The sequence below is a fragment of the Herpailurus yagouaroundi genome, unplaced genomic scaffold (assembly GCF_014898765.1).
Source record: "Herpailurus yagouaroundi ecotype Mexico unplaced genomic scaffold, PumYag 187, whole genome shotgun sequence".
Classification (NCBI taxonomy): domain Eukaryota; kingdom Metazoa; phylum Chordata; class Mammalia; order Carnivora; family Felidae; genus Herpailurus; species Herpailurus yagouaroundi.
The window spans coordinates 30,124,390-30,147,285 of record NW_024412418.1 but is presented as its reverse complement, the minus strand read 5'-3'; the positions used below and the strand labels follow the sequence as shown (position 1 = coordinate 30,147,285).

The 22,896-nt window shown below is 34.8% G+C and overlaps 1 protein-coding gene across 1 annotated transcript in view; it reads left to right on the top strand.

Moving 5' to 3' along the window:
• Positions 1–22,896, top strand: part of PRMT3 (protein arginine methyltransferase 3) — a 146,587-nt gene that overhangs the window by 68,427 nt on the left and 55,264 nt on the right. Inside the window, exons 11-13 of the mRNA XM_040495627.1 lie at positions 4,760–4,838; positions 18,163–18,350; positions 20,310–20,396. Coding sequence (XP_040351561.1) covers positions 4,760–4,838; positions 18,163–18,350; positions 20,310–20,396 — 354 coding nt within the window. The remainder of the gene's footprint in view (positions 1–4,759; positions 4,839–18,162; positions 18,351–20,309; positions 20,397–22,896) is intronic.

Genomic DNA, 22,896 nt, shown 5'->3' with positions numbered 1-22,896 from the left:
AGAGGAGGAAAAAGATGATATTTTACTTGGAGATATCAGGAAAAACCTTTCTGAGGAGGTAATACTTGAGCAGAAATCTGACTACTAAGTGAAATGAATGGCCAGTAAAATGGTCAGTCTCCTTTGAGTAGCATATTTAGGAGGTACGTTAAATATGAAGAAATGTAGGGGCGCCTGGGTGGCGCAGTCGGTTAAGCGTCCGACTTCAGCCAGGTCACGATCTCACGGTCCAGGAGTTCGAGCCCCGCGTCAGGCTCTGGGCTGATGGCTCAGAGCCTGGAGCCTGTTTCCGATTCTGTGTCTCCCTGTCTCTCTGCCCCTCCCCCGTTCATGCTCTGTCTCTCTCTGTCCCAAAAATAAATAAACGTTGAAAAAAAAATTTTTTTTTAAAAAAATAAATATGAAGAAATGTATAATCTGTTGTTGGTTCGAAGGAATACTTTTCTGTTAATTTACTAGTTCAGCTGTTCTTTAACTTAAGGTTTATAAGCTATTTTGACAGAATAGAAGCCTCATCATATACTTACATAAGCATACCTTGATGCTGAAGTGAAAAACATACCAGAAATAGATTCAGAATACCATTTTTAATTGTATACCAATGAAGAGAGAAAAAGATAAAAATGGGAACAATGAAAGAAGGAAGACTTGGTTTAGCCTTCTGCTTCTAGCCATTTTAGCCCAGTTCTACCACATGGTAGCTGACTCCACATAGTGCCTTCTGCCAAACTAAAGAATCATGTGATACATCCTTTTATAGGTTTTATGTGTTAACCCTATGCCAAACACTGTGCTAAATCCTTTACCTGTATCAACAAAAGCGTTTCATCATCTGCTTTCAGAAATTCTCGGACCTAATAATGATGACTGTCTGAAAAAATGGGAAGGAAAAGCATGGCTTTTAGAAAAGGATATTTTTACTGCCAAGAATGATTGTCTTCTTTCTTTTGTTTGTTTGCGCTTGAGTTTAACAACAGTAGGAATTGAATCTTAAAGCCAGTGTTTTATAAGGGGAGCTAAAATTTGTATGGTATTATTCATCTGATCATATGACTTAAATCGTTTAACCTGTCTAGTGCTGATTTCTATAATGTGAAAATTAGGTTATTTGAATAGTTAGAACTTTTGAAACTATCTCTTACTGTTTGATCAGAATTTTAAGCTTAGCTAAGGTAATCATTATAGGGTATGTGGAAAAATGCTTATTGATGTTTGTTATTTTATTTATTTATTTATTTTTTACTGTTTATTTATTTTTGAGAGAGAGAGAGACAGAGACAGAGCACAAGCAGGGGAGGGGGAGGGAGAGAGGGAGACAAAGAACCCAAAGCAGGCTCCAGGCTCTGAGCTGTCAGCACAGAGCCTGACACAGGGCTAAAACCCAGCCAAAGTCAGACACTTAACCAACTGAGCCACCCAGGCACCCCATATTATTATTATTTTTTAATGTTTATTTATTTTGAGAGACAGAAGCGGGGGGAGGGGAAGCAGAGAGGGAATCCCAAGCAGGCTCTGTGCTGTCAGTGCAGAGTCCAACTCAGGCTCAATCTCATGAACTGTGAGATCATGACCTGAGCCGGAATCAAGAGTTGGATACTTAACTGACTAAGCCACCCAGGCACCCCTAATGTTTGTTATTTTCAATAGAAGAAGACATATGGGAGAGTCATAAGTATAAATACCAAAGTTTGAAGTATTAAATAAAACTGTTTTGTGTTTGTTTTTGTTTTTGCCTAGGGGGAAAAATCCCTGTGATTATCTTTGTGAGAAGAATCTTAAAGTAGGAATTCCATGGCACTAATTTGGTGAATGTGGCCAAATTATTTTTACTGGGTTTTAAAATTCTGTTTCTTAATTGTATAGAAATTTTGAGCATTTTATTTATTTATTTTTTGTATGTGCACAGATATGCATAGTCTAGCCTGGTCTGAGAAAAGAAATGATACAAGATCTCTGAAATGATTCATAGATCCCTGAAAAAGCAAAGACAGGAATTTCTGTTCTGACTCATGGATAGTAATATAGGACCGTTGAATAAGCATATGATTCTGAACAGACTGATAAGCCTTTATTCTCTAATTTATTAAACATAATTTTAGGGGCGCTGGGTGTCTCAGTCTGTTGTGTGTCCGACTCTTGGTTTTAGTTCAGGTCATGATCTCATAGTTTGTGAGGTCAAGCCCCACATCGGGCTCTGTGCTGACAGCACAGAACCTGCTTGGAATTCTCGGTCTCCCTCTCTTTCTGCCCCTCCCCTGCACGCACACACTCTCTCTGTCTCGCTCAAAAATAAATTTTAAAAAACCCATAATTTAAAAAAATTGATTAGTCTTTACAAATATGTTCTTAAATAGCTCTTAATTTTTTAGCTAAATAAATAAGATTTATTTTTCCTACCTTTTACATGTATTAACATACTTAATCCCCACAGGAGCCAATATAAAGTAGAATACCATAGTTGTCACTTTACAGATGAAGAAACTGAGACACGATGATGTTAATTTAACTTGTCCAAGGTCACATAGAGAAAAGAATTTCTCTGGGATTTAAATCCTGAAGTGTACCCTCTTTGCCACTACACTGGTAGTATTGACTGCAGCACCAGTTTAAAATATGCTGCAATTTAATCTCTGGTGGATGGCTAATAATAACTTTGTCATAAATGCAGTAAATAAGCATGTTGTTAGAAGGAGCTACTTTCAGTTACTGATGGAGAAGACTTTTGGTTTGTTTGTAGTACATGGAATTAAGACAGAGTTTGGACATAGGGAAGTAAAGTACTTAGATTTTGCCAACCAGTTCGAAAGTAAATACTAGAAACAGTTTGACACACTGCCAAATCAATGACAAACTAATTTTTTTTTACCCCCTTCCAAAGAAGACTAGACTATAATGAATAATTTTTACCAATATGTGGATTTATTTTATTTATTTTAATGTTTTAATATGCAATAATCTTACAAATATGGACAATTTTTCACCTAACCTATTAACATGTTTTACCAGCTGATCTTTTTCCCATAAGGTAAATAGAAAACTTCTTTTTTAATAATTCCTTGGCATAAATTATAATTTGCTTTAATCAGCAGTGGAGTGCTTATTTATAAGCATTTGTGTGCATTGATCTGCATGAATTATGTTAGATTGATAAAGATTTCTTAGTTGACTTCCAAAAGTTCCCTGTTCTTTGAGTACACAGATGATATTAATAGGGAACTAACTTGTAACAGTCAGACGTATTACAGAAATACTCTAGCCAGAAGAACAGTTTTCACCAAGTCCTTAATTTTCCTAACGTTAACACATTAATAAAAGAGCTTTGTTGCTTAGTCTTTTTTTTGTAGGCAAGCATTTTCTTCTCAGTGAATTGGTGTGTTGCTGGGAGTGGGTAAACATCAATGTAGAGTTGCTGGTGTCAGTTTAATTAGGTTGTTTTAAGTGATTCAGGCTTGAGCGCTATATATTCTATAGGTTTAAATGTGCTGTTTATTAATCTTTTGTGAAGATTATCCATCCCAGGTGTGCAGGTTTTTCTTGTTCTCAAGACCCCTTTAAAAAGTCTTTTCTCACGTGGTTAAAGAATATTGTATTTATCCTGTCAGTTATTTGTGCACAGAACAAATGAAGTAAGAGCAGTTTTGATTTAGAATGCTGGCATTAGGGCAGAATTCATGTTGTTTCACTCTAAGCAGTAATAAAGTGTTTTATGTGCTAAGCACTGTGCTGAGCCCTTGACTGTCCCTGCCGCCCCGGGGTAGTGGGGCGGTGGGGGGGTGGGGGTGGGGGCGGTGGCCTCTAGAAGGAGAAGGACTGACTCAAGCTGACATCTACCCTTCACTCATGATACCAGTAGTGGTAAATTTTCTTTTCACCTCTACTGAAATTGTCCTTTCATAGCAGAGGCATTACTGGTCTCTAAAATCTGGAGTACTCCAGAGCTGTAGTCCATGAACATAGAACAACACTAGTTGTGCAAGGTGTTGATAGGTGTAATATGTGAAAAAAAAAGGTTTGTAGTCAAAAAGTGGGTAACACATGGTTAAGGTATGTTCAACAAATTTCTTTAACAGTTTCCAGAACTATTGAAGCATCTGTGTTTCTTAAAGATTCCCTCCCTTCTCTTCCAGAGAAAGTCACTGGACAGGAAGCTCTTTGGAAAATGGTGTTTTAGACTAGGATTTCTTAACCTTAGCCCTATCAACTTTTGGGGTTGGACGGTGTGTTGTGAGGGCCTCCTGTGCATGTTGTAGCCTGTTTGTCAGCATCTCTTGGCTTTATCTATTAGATGCCAGTAGCATCCTACCTTCCCTCGACCCCGCCAAGTTGTGACAATCAAAAATGGCACTAGACGTTGCCAGATGTCCTGCGGGGGGGGGGGGGGGGGGGGGACAAAATTTAGTTGAGAATCACTGTCTAGATTATTAATATTGCAATACTCCAAGGGGAGTTAGAGGGTATTTTAACAATTTCTGTCTCAGACTTTCCTTTTAATGAGGAAGAAATAAATAGTCTAGAAAGTGGAAGCACAGATAAAGAAGGTTCAGTACATTCAACCATAATAAACTTTCTGTGTCCATGTTATAATTACTTGGAGAATTTAATGCAAAAAGTAATTTCAAACTTTGCAGAAAAGTATATGGCAGAGACAAAAAAACATGCCTTTTATAAAAAGAGTAGCCCAGATATTTAAAATGTTCTACATATGAAGATATTGATTGTGCATTTCTAAAATCCTTTTTTTTTCATGTTTTTTATGCAGGGCTATTTTCTTCTTTTTGAGTCTATGTTAGATTCTGTCCTTTATGCAAAGAACAAATACTTGGCAAAAGGAGGATCGGGTGAGTATAAAATTCTAGTTTTAATAATGTAATTTTAGTCTGGCAGAACCAAGTGAACCTTTGGATTTCAAATAAACTATGCATGACGGAGAAAGTTCCCAGTAGAAATGAAAGATGTTTCAATTAGCTGAAGCTTGAAGGCAGTCGTTTACTGTGGATAGTAGAACATTATAGAAGATATGCAGGACTCTAAGTTAATGGTATTCTCAAGAATGCTTTTTCAAAACATACTAAGGACTAGATTTAGAAACTATTTGATAATTGAAATAAAAATCTAACAAACTCCTTTTGATTCTTAATCCTTATGACATTTAGTTGTTTTTTTTTTCTAATAGAGTATTTCATACTAGGTTGGAAATTACACACTTTACTGGCAAATTTTCCATGACTTCACTAAATATATAAACCTGTCATCTCTGTGTTTTAATGAGAACATTTAAAAACCGACTGGTTTCTAAGTTTTTAAAGTGTAGCATATCCAAACAGTATTTTTATACTGTATATATTAGATTTTTTATCAGTATTTTTATTGGATCCCAATAAATTTGGAAAGCTTTCTTATATTAATTCTGTATACACAAAGTGAAATTGTGTTTTTATAAGCCTTCTGCTGTGAACAGTTATAAACAAACAGTCCCTTTCAGAGCAGGGATTATGTTTTGTTCATCTTTGATTCTTCAACGAGCTCCACAGCTCCTGGAACGTAGATGGAGCATCATGTAAGTTTATTGAATCAAATCATTAAAACTGAATTGAATAGCATCTGTCTCCCTTTATTCACCTCTCCCTGTACCTTCACTTTCTCCAAAGTGTCAATATCATCAAATGGTTTCCACAGTCAGAGTACAGTTGATAAAATTGTTATATAAAAGTAGATGAAAATGAGACATTTTGAACTAGTGACATAAAGCACTTAATCATACTTATGCCTCCTGCCCATCCATATTCTATGAAATCACTTTGGCGATTATGATACAGTAAAAATCAGTGAGACCAAAACATGAAGCACAGAAAATTCTCCAGCACAATAGAATTCTTTTATAATAGCTTTTAAATGGATTGCCTTTCTTTTTCAAAATGCTCTCATTTATTTTATCACTATATTTTCTGCAAGCATTTCAAGATGTGTTCCTGATCTCTGCCATGAATCTGGCTAGAATTTTTAGATATACTTTACCCTACAAAAATTAGCTATATCTGATATATTCTATAATTTCAGTGGCTTTTTTTAAAATGACTGTTATACCTAATGACTGAAACTAATATTATCTACCATTTGTGGATTGTCTACCAGCTGCCAAATACTATACTTTTTTTTATGTTATTACATATGTAATCTTCACAACAGCCAAAGGTGTCCTAGAGGATACATATTAAGTGGTCAAGCCTTGACTTTTTTTTTTTTAAATCGCGATCTGTCAATTCCAATATTCATGTTCTTTTCAGCATCCCTTTTTATTTCCCTATTAAAATGCACTTTATTAAATCTGATTCTTGTTTTGATGTTCTAGGGAAGATTCAGTTTCCATACCTCCCTGAATGGTATTCATTGATCTTACTGAAGGACTGACAGCAATTTAATACATTTAAATTGACTTCTTGGTGAAATTCATTAAGAACTTACAGCATGAATATAATGAGGTTATAGTTGAGGAAACAATAGCAGAGTATTTTCCACCATCAGGAATGAAGTGAAGGCTCCTAACTCTAGTTCTTTTTGTATTTTTATATAGCTAATATTAACATTGAGGTAATTTGGAGGCATATTGAAGACAGGTCAGCATTCAACTGCCTAGGCAGTGCTAGTGAATGTTGCTTGTTAACAGAATTAAGAGAAAAGAAGGAAAAGTCAGAAATGAGTAACATGAGGTGGCCTATTTAGCGTGTTTTGTGTTTGAGTGCGCCTTCCTGAATATCACCAGTCATGTATTGTGCTTGTTCTTCTGTTGCAAGGAAAGTTTTCTTTATGTTTTTCTGAAGGAAAGATTTACTAAGCAATTAGTAGTGCAAAGACTTTGGAAAGAGTTATTGAATTATGAGAGAGGGAAAATATTAAAATTTCATATAAGCATAAAGGAACCACAGTTTATTTTTACATGACTTTAGGTTCAGTGTATGTCTCACTATATATATAATGGTATGGAGTATAAAACACAGTCAGCCAGTAGTGAGTATTTATTCTCCCTGTTATTGCCATTGACAAGCAAATTCTGTAGTATTTTGGAGGTATTCATTTACTGCTATTGCTATTAATAAAAATAGTTTTATAAAGTTAATGAAAATGGGTTTACTAAAGACTACTTCTGTTTTTAGCTAAGATTTAGTAAGCACGAGTTGTATGTCAGAAATTGTAGTGTTTTACATTCAACCAACTTATAGATGAAGAGGAAAACTTAAGAAGATGATTTATTATCAGAGGGAAGGAAGATACATTAAATAGGTAATGGGTATTAAGGAGGACATTTGTGATGAGCACCAGCTGTTTTATATAAGTGGTGAATCACCAAATTCTATACCTGAAACTAATATTGCATTGTATGTTAACTAGCTGGAATTTAAATAAAAACTTGGGGAGGGGAGGAGAAAATGATTTGCTATGACCAATGCATATTTTTACAGTTAGAATTCAGACAAAAACAAATGTGTGTTTTAGGATAACTACAAAGAATGTAAATATTTTATACTCTAACAGTGTCAAATGCTGCATCTTACAAAAATTGGAAAGAGAATGCAGAAGGCAGGTGGGAGGAAGTGTATATACTTGAGTTGCTTTATCTGTGATAGGAATTCATTGAATCTCATTTAAAGCTGACGAATCAAGTAATAGAACTATAAGCACATTTAGCATTACAAAGTTAATGTTAAAATAATACTATTGATTAAAATTTACCATTGAGGTTTGTGACCATACGTTCTGTCTATATCTTGATTGTGGTGGTGACTGTATTTATCAAATCACGTAGAACTATACACCAAAAAGGCCAAAAAAGAGTGAGTTTTATTACTGCATGTGAATTATACCTTAATAAAAGTGATGTTTAAAAAGAAAAAAGGGAAGTGGCATTTCCCACCTTCAGGTCAATTGAATTATGACATGTTTTGATTTCTAACTTTTCAAAAAAACGTATTAAAGCTGTGTACTAACTCTGTGCCCACCTCTGTATTTGCTGTTAGTATTATCAATACATCTCTCTTTTAATTAAAAAAAATTATAATGAAAAACAAGGAAGGAAGAATAAAGAAATATACTAATTTTATGATTACTCATGATAGGAGATTAAATAGTGCTGAAAATAGAGAACAAAATGTATTTTATAATGTAATTACAAAGTTAGCTACTACTAAAACAAAAACACAGAAGTTCTTAAATAGAAGAACTAATACTTAGGAAGAAGTCAAAAAGACCATGTAGTCAACTACTTAAAAACAAAACAAAACAAAAACTAAAGATACAGAAAAGATAACATAAAATGGTGGAGTATGAACAACAACAACAAAAAATGTCCTATCAATAAATGTAAATTAGGGTTAAACTGACCTATTCAAAAAAAAAAAATTTTAGATTGGATCACCAAAAAAAAAAAAAAAAAAAGAACCTAATTCTGTATGCTTTATAGAGTCACACTTAAAACAAGATCATTTGGAAAAGTTAAAAGGATGAAAAAAGATATTCAGTGAGCAAATCCCTCCAAAATGAAAGTAGCAGTCATGGTATTGATACCAGACAACAGGAACTGGAACAAAATATTATATAATCAATCATATGAATAAAGCTTAGAGCTAAGGCATAAAATCATGCCCATATTCATAGATACTAAAAAGGTTTTTGACAAAATACAATTTACGTTCTTGTCTTTTTTATGAGAAAATAAGAATAGCTGGACCCTAGCTTACATGATAAAGCATATTGTTTCAACTGAAAGCCTGCATCATGTTTAATGGGGAGATACTAAAAACATTTGCCCTATAGTCAAAACAAGATTTGGATGGCCACTATTATACCATTTACTTCATATTATACCATTACTTAATATTTTATCAGAGGTACTAGTCGGTGCTACTAGAAAAGAGAAAGAACATAGAAGATAAATAAAAAGGGAGATAAAACTAATATTATTTGTAGATTCTATGATTCAAAGTAGGCACCTCAAGTGAATCAACTGAAAAATGATAACAATAAAAATTTAGTACATTATTGAGTTACAAAATAACATAATTAGAAATAAGCAAAATTTATATGCAAACAGCATTACTACTAACGGACAGAAAGAAGATAAATAAGTGGAAAGATAGACCATATTCTTGGAAGGAGAGAACAAGTGCCATAAAGATACCAGTTTTCCCAAAATTAATTTAAAATGTGTAATCCAAAAACATTGACATTTGTTGAAGACAGATAATAAGTACATGAGAGTTAATTATGCTTTTTCAATTTTGTCTGTATTCGATATTTTTTATAGGATAAATTTTATAAAATGGTAATTCCAACATACAGGTTTTTTTTCTTTTTTAATTAGGCTTTTTAAACTTTTTAATGGCAAGAAAACTGAGATAGAAGGGTACCAGACTAGCAGACTAGTGCTACCAAATATAAAACATATTACAAAGCCTCAATAATTAAAACAATGTTTATTTCATTCTTTTTTTTTTTTAATGTTTATTTATTTTTGAGACAGAGAGAGACAGAGCATGAATGGGGGAGGGGCAGAGAGAGAGGGAGACACAGAATCGGAAGCAGGCTCCAGGCTCTGAGCCATCAGCCCAGAGCCTGACGTGGGGCTCAAACTCACGAACCGTGAGATCGTGACCTGAGCTGAAGTTGGACGCTCAACTGACTGAGCCACCCAGGCGCCCCTTATTTCGTTCTTGAATGGACAGATAAGTTGAACAGAATTGAGAATCCTGGTATAAATCCAGCAATATATGGCATCTCATATAATTAAGGAAATCGTTTACTGTAGTAAATTATGTTGAGAGTTGGGTAGCCCTCTGTGTTAAAAAAATAAGAAAAAATGAAAAAGTAATGTTTAATCCACACAATTAATTATAAAGTAATAAGTCTACACAAAAAGTCACACACTGTAAATATTAAATGAGTCAAGGTTAAGTGCAAAAAAGAAAGGATAAAAATACTAGGAGACATAGGCATATTATTTCTTTATAAACTTGGGGAGAGAGGCTTTGTAAATAAGAACTTCAGATGTGTGTATTGAAAGAGAAATTGATAAATTTGGTTATATCTAAATAAATAAATTTCTAAGTGGCAGCATATGCCATATGGAAAGTTACAAAAGAAGGTACAAACTGAAAAAATTGGTCTGACCACAGACTGGATAGAAAGTTGGGCAGGGACACATGGGTGGCTCATTTGGTTAAGCATCCGACTTTGGCTCAGGTCATGATCTCGCGGTTCATGGGTTCAAGAAGCTCAGAGCCTGGAGCCTGCTTTGGATTCTGTTTCTTCCTCTCTCTGCCCCTCTCCCGCTCATGCTCTGTCTCTGTCTCTGCCTCTCAAAACATGAATAAACATTAAAAAAAAAAAGTTGGGCAAAGAATTGAATGGCAGCTCCCAGAAAAGGAAATACAGTTGACTCTTTTAAATATGTGCTCAGTCTCTTGTCATATTAAGAAAAATATCCAATATAAGAAATCTTTGTCTTTTTGCATAGAATATTCCTGTGTTTTTCTTGAAGTTACAACTTTTTACGTTTAGGTCTATGATTCATTTCAAAATAATCTTTCTGTATGGTACACAGTAAGGATGGATGTTAATATTTTCTAGTCATTTCTTTGTTGAAATGACTATCCTTTCCCATAAGTTGCTTAGCATCTTTGTAGAAAATTAATTGGCCACATATATGTGGGTGTGTTTTTGTATTCTGTTCATTTGATCTGTAAGTCTCTCTTTCCACCAATTAGCATGCTATCTTAATTACTGTAATTTGTTTTGGCAATGTGGCAGTGTGTGTGTGTGTGTGTGTGTGTGTGTGTGTGTGTGTGTGTGTGTGTTTAAAAAAATTTATTTTATTTTTAATATATATTTTTAAAGTTTTTATTTACTTTGAGAGAGAGAGACAGAGACAGAGACAGAGAGAGTGAGCTGGGGAAGGGCAGAGAGAGAGGGAGAGAGAGAATCCCAGGAAGGCTCCATGCTGTCAGCACAGAGCCTAACACAGGGCTCAAGCTCACAAACCATGAGTGAGATCATGACCTGAACTGAAACTAAGTGTCGGACACTTAACCAACTGCACCACCCAGGCTCCCCTAAAACTAAATTTTAGAATCTTATCAATTTGAATCTGTCAGTCTGTCAATTTTAAAGAGATTGCTAGCATTGTGGTAGGATTGACTTAAATGAATAGATCAACTTGAGAATAATCAGCATCTTAACAGTGTTGAATCTTTGAAACCATAAACACAATATACCTTTTGTTTTTTTCTAAGTCTTTAATTTCTCTTGGCAATATTTTCTAATTTGCAATATCTCTATATCTTCTGCATGTGCAATATCTAATGTGCAATATCTCTTGCACATCTTCTGTTAAGTTTATTCTTAGGTATTTAAAATTTTTTGTCATTCTTACAAGTGGAAATTTTTAAAATTTCATTTTTCAGTTGGCTACTGCAAGTATAAAAATACAATTGACTTTTGTTTATTAACCTTGTATCCTATGACCTTGCTAAGTTTACATGATAGTTCTAGTAGTTGTTTAATAAATTCCTTAAGTTTTTCTATGTGACCATTCATGTTGTTTGCAAGTAGAGACAGTTTTTTACTTCTACCATTCCATACTTTCTACCTTAAATTTGGGGGGCAGGGTGGGGTGCCATAACTCTTTGAATAAAATAGGAAACAAGTCTATTGAGATATAAATAAAGAAATAAATAATCTGAAAGTTTGATTAAGATTGGAATATTTACCTATTTTCAAAGAACCTCCCTACACAGTATCTACTAATTACAAAAAGAGTAAATTTCAGCCCAGAAGCCTACCAGTCTCCACCTTCATCATTAATCAGGGTTGACATTCTCAGGAATGGGTCAGACTAAAATTGTGGTCTGATATAGGAGCACATAGAAATAATTCATTTCTTTGCAACTTCCTCAAAACCGGTAATAGTTTTGTAAAATCATAATTGTTGCATAGAAATGTTAGGGGCTCATCAAAGGAGATATCTTCTTCCATATTACTAGAAAAAAATGTTTTCATTGCCTTTTATTACAAGCAAAAGGAAAGATTTTTCCCCCTCACAGGACTAAATTCACATTTCTTATGGGGTTCTTCAGAATATACATCTTTGAGTTGTAATTATCAACATTAGGGAGTTGAGGATTGCATCCAGTACAATGCGCAACTACTAAGGCAGCCAGTTCCAAACTCACTGTTTTCTCTTCTTGACAGACCATCAACGTCACTGGGGTCTTTTTGTTAAAAATGTGGCTGTTCAGGCCCCACATCAAGATGCTTTTGAACCAACAAGTAGGAGGAAAGTCTTGTTTTAAAAATTTATTTAAAATATACATTTTCCTTTCTATCAATCAAAGGTATTGTTGGAAGAAATAGAAATCTACCCTGGCTATTCAACAGAGAAGGAAGGACTTTATTAAAAGGATAGGTAGGGTAGGTTACTAAGTTTTTATGAGAACTAGAAAACCAGGCTGGAAGGTTATGCAGCCAGGAGTAATGTCCAAAATTATGTTACAGGACTGGTTTAGAAGTGATACCACTACCCTGATATTGGGCACTAGCTGACATATTACATTGCTGATCTTACCAACAGAAGGTATTGCTGCCTCTGAAAAGTAGCCAGAACTTTAGGTGCTTATCATTAGTGGACGTAGGTCATGTGTGCATGCCTAACCTGCAAGGGAGAGAGGGAAAGCAAGCTTCTGTCGTTTTCAGCTTCTGTGGGGTAAAGCTGGCCCTGCCTTGTAACATAGAGAATTTCACAAATAGTTTACAAGGGGGCAGCAAAATAGAGTGGCAGATACACAAATATATATTGGTCCACAATAGATCTGTCTTGAAGGTTTTGCATTGGAATTTGCATTGGAAACCTAACCTATGCTAATAAGAAATTAAGAAATTGCTTCTGTTACAAAGTCTGGATTTGCTGCTTTATCTTCCTTATATTTCCTTCTGTATGTGGAAAGCTGAACTGTACAGCTTATTCACTGTTCCCTCATTTCTACTTGTTTGCTTTCCTTTTTGGTGTTTCTTTTTGCCCCATGATCTCCTTCCTTAACTCAGCTCGAATAAGTAAAGCTGAACGTTTCCGTTTTCTTCACTTTGCCCTGAAATTTTATTAATCTCCAATCTTTTTCAACTCCTTTCTCCTTCCTCTTTCTCTTCCAACTAGTATCCATTTACCTAAGGAAAATAGGGTTCCTCTTTCCCTTTCTTCCATTTGAAAAGCATAAAATGTAGCGTCATGCATAATGGAAAGCATATAGATCTTGCAGTTAGACCACAAATTGACCCACCTTTGTCAGATGACTTGTTATCTAGTTAGCTGATTAAGACCAGTAATTTGGGCAAATTACTTTACCCCTTGGAACTTTACTTTTCTTATCTGTAAAATGAAGATTATGATCTAGCTTTAAAGAATCAGACAAAAGTCTAAATGAGATGCTTCAAATGAAGTAGTTGCTCAATAAAGGTGAATGCTCCTGAGTTACATCTGGTAAACTGTAGATTTATAGTAAAATGAGCTATAGCTAGTAAAATGAAGTTAGTGTTAGGTTTATACCTTATAAAAGTTTCAAAATGAATTTGGGCATCATACTATTCAGACTTGATTTTCACATAGCTTATCTCAGCATAATCAGCCACTGACCATGGTTCATAGTGTTTGGAGGTTTCCTTTAGTATTTCCATAATACACTACTTCCTCCTCTTCAGATCTGTGTTTTTCACATTTGTTACTTTTCTTTTGTCCAGTGACACTACAGTAGTACCGTTTTCTACTTTTTTCAGTACATAATTTTTCAATGCATATTGCAGCTACATTTTAGCCTAGCTAAGCTAGGATGTAGATATCCATATTATATAAATTAGAAATTTATTTCTAAGCTTATTCAACTCCAGGATATTTGCTCATTTAGTAACTTAGTAGTATACGTCCCTTGATGGATATCAATCATTTTGTCATTGACCATTAGTTTACTAAAATCTTTCTCCATGTTGTTGATGTATATTGTGAAAAGAATAGTTTACTTTTGGCTTATTATCCTTCTAAACCTTTTTACTCTCTGGTTTTAATATATATGCAGTGATGCCAGTGCTTACTAGGAATTGTTTCTTTACGCATCTCAGTCTTATCCTTTAGGGTCCCAAAGTTTTTGAGGCATTTCTAAGGGATAAAGGATTTCCCATCTTTATCTGTTCACCATGTGAGCTGTTCTAGTGACAAATGAATTCTGGGCAGTGAATCGAGAAGGACACAGATGTCAAAGCCATGAATTTATAAATGGTCTGGTAAGAGGGTGCTTTGTCCAATCAGCACTTTGTTAATTTCACCTACAAGAAGGAGTAATTATTCAATTATGCTTCTATCTGACAAAAATCAAATGACAAATGGGTCAGGATGTGAAGGTAAAGGGTTAGTCAGGATTCTGGCAGGTGGCCCCAAATTTTAGACAGCTGTGAGGAGGTGGATATGGAACTAGATTGACCTATAACATTGATTACAGGTCCTTTATGAATATTCATAGCTCTTACTAACAAATATTAAAAATAATTTCATTTCCAAATGCTAACAAATACAAAAAACATTTTTTCTGTACCTTTGTGAAATATAATTAGCTTGAAAAATATACCTCAATACTAGAAAAAGTAAAATCATATTTCTCTTTACTTCTTCTTAGTACCAAAATATTTTTTAAACATTTGCAAGTTTATTGGGGTAAATTCTAGTTCTTCCTTATGAAAAAGTTATCCTTACTTCTGAGTAGTATTGCTAGTATATTCTATTGCTTGATACAGAGCCTGAGGTCAGCAAACTTTTCTACAAAAGGCCAGATAATATATTTGCAGCTTCGTAAGCCATACAGTCACTGTCTCAACTACTCAACTTTGCTACTAGAACACAGTGTAGCCATAGACCATAGGGAAATAAATGAGGGTGGCACTATTCCACTAAACTGTTTACAAAAACAGCCAGGGGGTTGAATTTGACCCATGAGCCACAATTTGCCAGCCTTGATATAGAGACTTAAGATATTTTAAATTTTTTTCACTAAGATTTTAATAATACCTGAAATAGAAGAACTCTGTGGGCTGTAGTGATTTGAATGTCTGTGCACTGCACGACTCCAAAGGCTATTCAGTTTCCCATAGACTATAGTGTGAATGACACTCCCTGAAGGTTTACAATATGGTGGCCCTGATCCATTTCTCCCACATCTATATCAGTGGTATCCATATCTGGCCTGCTGCCTGTTTTTGTAGATAAAGTTTTATTGGAACATAGCCAAGCTCGTTTATTTACATATTATCTGAGGCTGCTTTCACAGTATAGCAGCAGAGATGAATAGTTTCAACAAAGACCATATGGCCCACAGAACCTGAAATAGTTACTTTATAGAAAATGTTTGCTGATCCCTGATCTGTGCCCTTATTATATTCCTATTTAAGTATAAAATTACAGGGCAAAATGTGGGAAACTTGTATGATTGTCATATTAAGTCCACCAAAGGATATCTAAAGAAGTTGCCAAATATCTAAAGTTGCTGTAAAATTTGAACTCTTCATTGTTTCTCATATAAGGACCTGGTTTGAGAAAGTAAACATACTTCCACGTAGCCGATAGTCTTACTGGTTCAGCATATTCAACAAAAAGTCAGATTCTTTGAAGAATTTGTATTATCAGGAATTTAAACCCAGTCAAGAGGCTCACCATGTCTGTGAAGGAGGAGAGTAGAAGTAACTCACCTTACATGGCAGTCAGCTGGAGCCCAGTCAGCTGTCACATCTAACTCCCATGCCCCCTTGCGGATGACTTGAGAAACTTCGCAGTGACATAGCACCAAGTATTTTGTCTGGATGTCTCACATCAGGCTTGAAAGGAGCAGTTGCTTTGATGCCAACAGCTCTTATCATGGGCTTTATTTGGAAGATAATTTAATGCTGCTGTCATTGAATAATAAATTCCTAAGTCTGTGGATAGAAACAAAATTTAGGGGGAGGGAAGGGTTATTTCTCTGCTGTTTAAATCCGAAGGCTGGTTAATAATCATGAAATTATTTTTGTGCATTTCTTTGGTACATACGTACTTGCTTTCAGTTTATTGATATAAGAAAATTTGATTTGTATTTTAATTCATGAATCCCCTGAATCTTACTTGAAGGACAAAGTTAACTTTGTTATTTACTTATCTGAGAAAAAATCAAATCAATATTATTTTTTAAATTTGGTGTTATACAGACTTTTTAACTCTTGGAATAGAGTTTCTTCCTGAATTACTCTCTTCCCTCCCTTCTCTTAACACTTACTCTCTTGGTTTTCTTCCTACTTCAGTGGCCCCAGCTTCTCAGCTGTTTATTACCAGTCTCCTTTTCTTCTATATGTACCTTAAATTCTGGTATGTATTATGTACTCTCCCTAGATGACCTCATGAGCTCGCATAACTTACACTTCGCTTTATATGATGATGGTCCCAAATTTATATCTTGAACCCAGATCATCTCTTGAATTTCAGGCCCATCTTTTCAATTGCTTATTGGATACTTTTACCCATTTGTCCCATAGCATTGGACTTTCATATTCCTCTTGAATCTGACCTTATTTATTCACTAATGTAATGGTTACTACTACAATCTGCCCAGCTGCTAAAACTAAAAACCTGTGAGCTCTTCCTCCTAGATATCCCTTGAATATGCAATTGATCCCTTGAACAATGTTGGAGTGAGGGGCATTAACTGCCCCACCCCCTGTGTAGTCAAAAATCTGTGTAACTTTTGACTCCCCCAGAACTTAACTACTCATAGCCTACTGTTGATGGAAGCCTTGCCAATAATATAGTCGATTAACATGTGTTTTGTGTGATATGTGTATTATATATTGTATTTTTACAATAAAATAAGCTAGAGAAAAGAAAATGTTATTAATAAAATCATAAGAAAGAGAAAACACATTTACACTACAATACTGTATTTATCAAAAAAACCCATGTGGAAGTGGATCCGCGCAGTTCAAACCCTTGTTGTTCAAGGGTCAGCTGTATGTATCTACCCCTTTCCATTCCCACAGTTGTCACTCTACTTCAGATCGCCTGGGCTATTCCAACTATCTCTTATTCTGTCTCTGTCTTAATCTTGCACCTCCATTCATTCCCCACATTATATTCCATCTGGCTTTTCCAAAACCAACATCTGCTCAAGTTGCTACCCTATGTAAAATTTTTCATAGGCTTGTTATTATTCTTAGGATAAAATCCATTTTACTAACATGGTTTATCCAGCTATGTTTTCTTTGCTCCCTTATTATCTTCGTAGCCTTATATCTCTTTCTCTTAAACTAGAGCATATATTAATTGTGACCCTATATGCACACTGCTTGCTCTACCTAGAACACTGCTTCCCACCCCCACTCCTAACTTATGTGGTTTTCAGTTCTTATTTTACATAATATCCCTGCACCCCTGCGATAGCCAAATATGAATTAACTATTTTTGCTGTGAGCTTCCCCGTACCTTATACTTCCCCTTTCTTAGTATTTATTACATCATGAATAATTGTCCATTTATTTATCAAAATTGTCTAAATATAAGTTTCTTGATAGTAGGGACATGGACATGGATCCACAGTCTATAAATTAGAATAACTTATCTGGCACATTCTTGATGCTCATAAATATTTCCTTTTTTAATAAATAAGAGAGGTTAATATAAACTGGTCTTCTGTACAACTGTAAAATTCCATCATGTTTTTTACATGTCCCATATATTTTTAAATGATGTCTCTTTCTTTATGTTTCAGAGTAATGTATAAAGATTTAGTATCTTTTTAAAGTCAGCATATTGTAAGTTTAATGTTAATAAATTTGTTCTTTTCATGTTTATTTAATTCTGCCATCTTGTTTTAACTATTGTAATAGGAACCTTATTTTAATTTTGCCATTGCCATAACAGAATTTTTTTTTTAGAGATTACAAGATGGAACTTGGTTGTTTTCCCTGATCTACACCTATGTTAATACCCCACCGCTAGTAATCAATTGCTAATAATTCATACTGATGATTTTGGTGTTTATACTTAGCCTTTTAAAGTATATCTTGCCATAAAGGGAGATAATGGTAAATTGTTGGGTATTTTATCTGTTACAGTGTACCCTGATATTTGCACTATTAGCCTTGTGGCAGTAAGTGATATGAATAAACATGCTGATAGAATTGCTTTCTGGGATAATGTTTATGGCTTCAACATGTCCTGTATGAAGAAAGCAGTTATTCCAGAAGCTGTTGTGGAAGTTTTAGATCCAATGACTATTATTTCCGATGCTTGTAGTATTAAGGTAGGTGTTTTTACCAATTTTATTTCAACAGACTTGCAGTTTTTATTAGTTTTCATTTATAAGTTCAGTATTCGAAATTAATATATTGATATTATGTTTGGACCTTCAAAACTATGATTATTCTTCCTATATTAATCAGTCTAATGTACCTTGAGGTTATAATATTTACGAGTTGATTATATCAGCCTTTGGGATCACTTCTGTTTGTATTGAAATTCCTTATACTGAGGGGCTTACAGACAAAAAGTCATTTCTGCTTCATTACCACCTCCCTGGCCTTATTCTGGTTTCTCATTTACAGCCAGATTATTCATTCATATCATATATTCTATACAGTTTAACTTCCCACATTCACGTTTCTTCCACTTTTTCAGATTAAGTAATAACAGTGAATTTGCCTATGAAACTAAAGTCCAACTGTCTTCAGATTTCTCGGTTAATTCCTTTTCTGTTTTAAAATCTTATTATTCACAGTGTCAGTCTCTAGTTTTATTGTGAATTTTGCTGTGTCAAATTTACATGGGTTAAACAGTAAATTTTCAGTGAAAAGTCATATTGCTTCAATTAGATATAAATGAATATAGTTCAGTTTTAGGTTCAGAACATCATCTGCTTTTCATAGTCACACTGTTACTTTCATAGCATCAATAATTGTACTCTGCGTAAAATGGATATTCAGTAAATATTTGTTAATTTTCTTAATAGGTAAAATATTTAAAGTTGGCAGAGAGTAATAACCATGTAAAGTTTCTCAACAAGAGCAAGCTGATTAAAATTGCTTTCAGCTTTTAAGAAAAAAAACTATAGCCTGGCTAATGATTATAGGATTGTTCAATGCTGTGGTACGCTGATAGTAAGAGATGTATTTGGATTTTTTGGTTCAGGGTAGGAGTGTACAGTTATAGCCAACTCAGCCTCAAGGCTAAGCAAAAAGGAGAGTTGTTAGGGGGAGGGGCTAATTTTTGTCTCCAGTGATCTCTCTGTTTAATGCCAAAGACTACTATGAATAAGTAGTTGAAATAGAAGTTTTTAGACTGGAAACAAAGATGTTTAAAAGGTACACATACCCTTTCTCTTTGTTTTTTAAATATTAATCATTTATTTGTTTAAGTAAATATATTTTGTTCCCTGTTCCACAGTCCTCTACAAGTAACAGGCAACCAAACTGTAACTTCTTTTAAATTTTCTGAAGCTCTCTTAAAGAGGGTGATGCCTCAAGTATATAGTCCTGTGCATGGTGTATGCTGTGTCATAATCTGCTCATGGCAAGTCAGGCCTCCACAGCATCCCTTCTGGTTTCACTGCCCTGGCTTGTCTCCGTCCGCTCCCCATAGTCAAGTGAAGAAGGGCTTGAACTAGGGCAGAACAGGAACATGAGGCTCTTTGGCCATTTTTTTCCTGAGTGGAACCTTCATAATTGGTTTGGCTCGTTGGTTATAACTGTTACCGTTTTCCTAATATCTAACAAACTTCAAATCCAATTACAAAATAGAATTCTAAAACACCTTATCCTTTTCATTACCATATGTTTTCAAGTTGGCATTTCCTATGAAAATGTTGACTCTTATCATGCATAATTTATAGCAAATGTGTACCACTGGTAGTATACAAAATGATTTTAGTTGGAGCACAGGAAAAAATTTGTATTTAAAAGTATTTGAATGTATCTTAGAGAAACTTTAACAGCACATCAGAACCATGATTTGATATATAGTATTCTTACAAGAAGTCTAACTAAAAATACTAATTTGGTTTAAATAAAAATTAACTAAATGATAGTGCTAGTAGCCTTAAATTTGCAAACAATCCCAGAAGTGAGGTTTGAATGATTAAACCTTGCAAAACATCTGTTTACAGTAATTCTTTTTGCATAAAAAAGAAGTAATATTTATCTGTTTGTTTTGGTTTTGTTTTCACGATTTTAGTAAATTCTTCCCTCTACTCTTTTTTAACGGGTAGCAAATAGATTGCCATACAACCTCTGTCTCAGCTTTGGAGTTTTCTTCGGATTTTACCGTGAAAATTACAAAGACATCCATGTGCACGGTAAGCTATTTCATTCTACTCTCACAAATTTCACTAGCAGTACAGTTGATTGGCAGGCTAATGAATTAATTACCAGACTTGTGATAAATGGAAAAGACTATTGCCTTTGACAGTCTATCTTTGCCTTTGTTAGGCTATTGAACAGATCTGTTTTGATAGGTCAGTAGACTTCAAAAAAGTTAGTTTAGTTCAGAGGAGAAAGTCATGTTTGCATAATGATTTTTTTATAGACTCTTCTTTATTGGCTCTCATGTAACTAATTGAGAACACGCATCTTTATCTTCATAGACAGAAGTTCATGTCATACAACTCTTAATAACTCTTAACACTCAATGTAGATGGAAGTAAAATACGTTTATTTGGTATAATATTTTATATTCCTGTGTGAAACATAATAAACTGATGATTTACCTTTCCTTAAAGAAGCATCATGGTGTAACAGAACAAGTATGGGCATAAGAAAAGTTAGACAAATATGGATGCACATTTGGTTCTGCCACTCACTAGTTTGTTACTTTATTTAAATTACCTAAGTAATCTATACCTGAGACTAATCAACTGCTTTAAGAAAAATGGTAATAGGGGCGCCTGGGTGGCTCAGTCGGTTGAGCGTCCGACTTCAGCCCGGGTCACGATCTCGCGGTCTGTGAGTTCGAGCCCCGCGTCAGGCTCTGGGCTGATGGCTCAGAGCCTGGAGCCTGCTTCCGATTCTGTGTCTCCCTCTCTCTCTGCCCCTCCCCCGTTCAAGCTCTGTCTCTCTCTGTCTCAAGAATAAATAAACGTTAAAAAAAAAAGAAAAATTAAAAAAAAATGTTTAAAAAAGAAAAATGGTAATAATTTCTATCTTAAAAACTAATTAAACAGATTAATGAGTTAATATATGCAGAAGCACCTAAAAAGCAGCCAGAAGGGTTATTAAAATATATAAATATTTTTCTTAAATAATTTGTAAATGTATATTAATACTAAGATAACAGTATTTGTTTTTTCCAGGAGACTCAGAATATTAATAAAATGTGGGCCTTTACTTAAAAAAGTATGAATTCACATAGGCGATATTGATACATTATTTAAAAAATTGTATAGGTTTTGAAATATTAATCATACCTATACAAAATTAAAATTTTGGGGGCGCCTGTGGGTCTTAGTCAGTTAAGCATCCAACTTCAGCTCAGATCGTGACCTCACGGCTTGTGAGTTCGAGCCCCACATTGGGCTCTCTGCTGTCAGTGCAGAGCCTGCTTTGGATCCTCTGTCTCCCTCTTTCTCTGCCACCCCCCCACTCGTTCTCTGTCTGTCAAAACAAAAATTCACTGAAAACTGTATAGTTAGGAACTGTGTGAAACAGATTATAGTTATGTTAACTTTGAGTATTAAACTTGATTTTTTTGAACCATTGACACATAAAATATTTTACAGCTTTTTAAAAATTGTCTCAGTTTATTTTGATCCAATAATTATTTTACATCCAAATGAGTTTAACAGTGTGCTTTGATGTTTTGAGGAATTCTTTTTGTTAAAGTTGGTTTTACAATTTTAAAAGGTAAATATCTAGATTACAGATTTATGATTTGGGGGCAATCATTATGTTCATTTAACTGATAAAAACAAAATTTCATTCTTCTCATTCATTTCTCTCAGATTTTCTTTCTTTTTTTTTTTTATTTATATATGAAATTTATTGTCAAATTGGTTTCCATACAACACCCAGTGCTCATCCCAAAAGGTGCCCTCCTCAATACCCATCACCCACCCTCTCCTCCCTCCCACCCCCCATCAACCCTCAGTTTGCTCTCAGTTCTCAACAGTCTCTTATGCTTTGGCTCTCTCCCACTCTAACCTCTTTTTTTTTTTTTTTCCTTCCCCTCCCCCATGGGTTCCTGTTAAGTTTCTCAGGATCCACATAAGAGTGAAACCATATGGTATCTGTCCTTTTCTGTATGGCTTATTTCACTTAGCATCACACTCTCCAGTTCCATCCACATTGCTACAAAAGGCCATATTTCATTTTTTCTCATTGCCACGTAGTATTCCATAGTGTATATAAACCACAATTTCTTTATCCATTCATCAGTTGATGGACATTTAGGCTCTTTCCATAATTTGGCTATTGTTGAGAGTGCTGCTATGAACATTGGGGTACAAGTGCCCCTATGCATCAGTACTCCTGTGTCCCTTGGATAAATTCCTAGCAGTGCTATTGCTGGGTCATAGGGTAGGTCTATTTTTAATTTTCTGAGGAACCTCCACACTGCTTTCCAGAGCGGCTGCACCAATTTGCATTCCCACCAACAGTGCAAGAGGGTTCCCGTTTCTCCACATCCTCTCCAGCATCTACAGTCTCCTGATTTGTTCATTTTGGCCACTCTGACTGGCGTGAGGTGATATCTGAGTGTGGTTTTGATTTGTATTTCCCTGATAAGGAGCGACGCTGAACATCTTTTCATGTGCCTGTTGGCCATCCGGATGTCTTCTTTAGAGAAGTGTCTATTCATGTTTT